Below are 3,641 nucleotides of genomic sequence, written 5' to 3' on the forward strand. Positions count from 1 at the left end.
TTTTTTTTTTTATTGTTGTGATTTTGATATGTTTGTCTGGAACAGGTCTCTCTTGTAAATCAGACACTGAGTCTCAATGGGACTATTTGTTTAAGCGGAATAAAGAAAATCCAGCCGTGAGCTTGTAATGCTATTTTTTCCTTGGATTCTACTGAAGTAGCCTTGAATCAGTCACAGTTCTTCTGGGTCTTTGTGTAGCGACTCAGTTCATCGACTGACTGAAACAAGCCTCCTTCACCTCCTTCTCCTTTAAGCCAACTTTCTTCTGATTGGTGGCCCCTAACAAATAAAAAGTCTGAATAGCAGACTGGGTGGGTCATATTAAAGATATACCTTATGATTCAAATCATACAGATCTAAAAGTAGAAAAAATGCCCAAAATTCGGCATATAGAGCAGTCTGAAGCAAGAGCTTTTAGATCCAAGGGATTACTTGCATAGAGACTGATCTCATTGTTTAAATCATTGTGGATGGTTATCGCTCAGGTCATCTACCAATCAGAAGGTTAACTGTTAACTTAATCGCTTTGTGTTTGCAGCAGTTAGGAAACCCTGCACATACATAAAAGTGCTGTGTGACGGGATGAATGAGACTTGCAGTAGAAAGCACATTGAGTGCTCAATTGAGTAGAAAGGTATTATAAAAGTACCGCTGTAGTGACCATTTAACAGCACATGTAAGCCCCATATACTGGTCTAGTGATATTTTTAAATCAAATGTGATTTATATATGTTGATTATTGAGTAGACAGTGTTTAATACTCACATAGGGTCAAGGTAGGCAGATGGCTCATCCAGCAGCAGGATACGGGCTCTACTGAGGATGGAACGGGCAAGACAAACCAGCTGTTTGTGTCCATTGCACAGCACGCTGCCTCCATACTCCAGCTGAAAGTCTAGCTTGTCTGGGAACTGCTCAATCACAGACTTCAGACCCACCTGAGGGCACACAAGACAGAGTTTACTTTTACTGAAAGTCTGAAGTTCCACATTATCTTTACCTCATTTTTATCATTTTAAAACATTAGTGTAAACTTCATGACATCAATGTTGAAATGGTGGTAAAACTGCATGGCAGTAATTTTACCAACATCACTGTCCTATGCAGACAGTACAATAATTCCATATTTATTCCTAGCATGAGGGGAAAGCTCAAAGAGGGCATGTAAGATTGTGTCTAACTCCAAAACATGAGCTTTATTATCTCTAATTGAATCAAAACAAGGCTGCTTTATCAATCATAACTAAATTACGAAACAAAGAAAACACCGCCTCCTCCTCACCTCCTCAGCCACCTTCCACAGTTCTGTGTCGCTGTAATTTCCATGTGGGTCCAGGTTCATCCGGAAAGTTCCAGTCAGGATAAAGACTTTCTGTTCAAGAAAGACCAGAGACTTAAACAGTTAACTCTCAACAGACTGGATTAAAAAGATATCTTGTAACATCCAAGAATAATGACTTAAGTTTCAAAACATTAAGTCATTTTTCTTGTAAAACAGAGGGGGGCCTAGCAAAAAACAGTTTGGGAACCACTGGCTTAGACCGTTTTTAGACCCAGATAAGCAGTAGATGCTGGGGTAACTGTCTGAACCTGCATCAAATATCAGAAGTTAATCACTCATAGATATACCTGTGGCACCACACCGAAGGCCTTCCTCCATGTTTGCAATGAGACAGAGTTCCAGGAAACACCATCGATAGAAATGTCTCCTTCTGTGGAGGTGAGACGCAGCAGAGCAGACAGCAGGGTGCTCTTCCCTGAACCTGTTCGACCCAGCAGACCAACCTGCACACAGTCATAACATTTTCATGGTAAATGCTCATATCCAGCTTTTTCTGTTATGTAATACAATTAATGAACTCGGTCAACATGCCCTCATGTTGAACGGGTTCATTGACCTTGTGTCTGAATGCTCATCCTTTTTATTGTAATATAGATGACAGCACTTTTTCATTTGCATGGCTACTGTGTCAGTTTACTTGTGCCCTGCAATAAGACATATATTCCCCGGACGCCCAATGGCTGCCCACTGCTTCACTGAGTGAATGGGTTAAATGCAGAGAGCGATTTTCCCCACGGGGACCAATAAAGTACACTTTCTTTCTTTCATATAATCATTTACCGTTTCTCTTTAGTTTAGCTGGCGTCGTACTAACATCAGTTTCTTCAGAAGCACCACTAAAAGCTGTTCGCACCTTACAAAAAGGGATCTATCGTTGTTACTTGAATTTTTGTTATCCTTCTCTCCATTACTCCATTTAATTTAAATTTTAATTTGAAATAGTTAATAATAATTTGAAATAGCTCGCTCCATCTATGAGCTACACAAAAGGGCTGATGTTTCTTTTGATGGAGCTGTTTTTAAATCTTTGGAGGGGAAGAGTTTGTGGTCTAGATGGTCTAAAAGTCCTCTCTTCTTTCTTCCTTGTGCTGCAACAATTAGCACATTTGTCGTGAAGCTATTGAGCAAAACTATTGGCACAAAACTATAGTGCAGATATTTACTGTGCTCTGATTCATTATGACAAAGTCATACTGACTATAATTACTGCCAAAACCAATGGTGGAGAGCAGAGGTGCGAGTGGTCAGATATTGCATGTCTTCTCTTTTCTACAGAAAGCTAATTCAAAATCATAAGCCACTTTAATTTTAAACATGTGTCATAATGCCATCATGCCATGATGTCATAACCGACACTCACTCAGGGCCGTGCTTACTTAGTCATTAGTAGATTGCTATATCTGTGTTATTGTTTGGCCAGGTTCAAGCCTTATTGTAGCTCTAGAGAGAAATAACATTTTGCTCATTTGAAAATGAATAAATGAGCACAAAAATTTGATTCCCTGCCCAGATTCTTCTAATTTGCAACTTGAAGCTATACGCACAGTTCTTGGCCACTTAGGGAGGAAAGGAAAAAGCTATAAACAGAACTGTGATATTATCACTTTTTGTCAGTTTGTTAGCAAACAGTTGCCTATCTGTATGCACAGAGCAACACTTCCACTTGGAATAGTGTTTCCAGTTCAGTCCACATACACTTTTCTGAAGTCTGTTTTAATCTCTGTCTTAGCTCATAATTTTGTCTCCTGGTTTGGTTCAGAAAAATACTGAAAAGAGTTTAACAGAACTCCAACAAACCCATTTAGCATAGCAATTAGATTCAGTGTTAATATAAAAAATTGTTTGCACAACATTAGCTGAAAACAACAACCAGAAATGTGTTCACGTGTAACCATCCCTGTGACACATTCCTGTGGCTGGCTAGTATATTGTTCACAACCTTTCTGTGACCTAACTATGGCACTTGAATTGCTTTATCGCTTGGGGGGAATTATTCTTTTGTTTGGTAAACCTAATTAGGCAGAGGTACCATGCTTTCTCCTGCCAGGTTCCACAGGCAGTCTCTACCAATCACTAAGGACTTACGCTTTGTCCCCCCTCCACAGAGAAGGAGATATTGTTGAGGATGGCACGCCCAGCCTCTGTGTATTTCACTGTGAGGCCCCGGACGTCCAGCTGGCCACAGTTAGGCCAGCAGTCACGTGCATGGGGGTTGTCAATGACGATATCAAGGCCTCTGCCACCTCCTTTAGGTTTCCCCAACCGAGGATCTTCTGATGGTAGGTCGATGAATTTGAAT

The 3,641-nt window shown here is 40.3% G+C and overlaps 1 protein-coding gene across 1 annotated transcript in view; it reads right to left on the reverse strand.

The window, feature by feature from the left end:
- cftr (CF transmembrane conductance regulator) overlaps nucleotides 1–3,641 on the reverse strand; it is a 39,176-nt gene that overhangs the window by 2,118 nt on the left and 33,417 nt on the right. The window contains exons 19-22 of the mRNA XM_013915420.1: nucleotides 3,428–3,636; nucleotides 1,630–1,785; nucleotides 1,283–1,372; nucleotides 766–938 (exon numbers count right to left, since the gene is read on the reverse strand). Coding sequence (XP_013770874.1) covers nucleotides 766–938; nucleotides 1,283–1,372; nucleotides 1,630–1,785; nucleotides 3,428–3,636 — 628 coding nt within the window. The remainder of the gene's footprint in view (nucleotides 1–765; nucleotides 939–1,282; nucleotides 1,373–1,629; nucleotides 1,786–3,427; nucleotides 3,637–3,641) is intronic.

Source organism: Pundamilia nyererei, unplaced genomic scaffold (genome assembly GCF_000239375.1).
Source record: "Pundamilia nyererei isolate P.nyererei 1_Seehausen unplaced genomic scaffold, PunNye1.0 scaffold00301, whole genome shotgun sequence".
In the NCBI taxonomy this organism is placed as follows: domain Eukaryota; kingdom Metazoa; phylum Chordata; class Actinopteri; order Cichliformes; family Cichlidae; genus Pundamilia; species Pundamilia nyererei.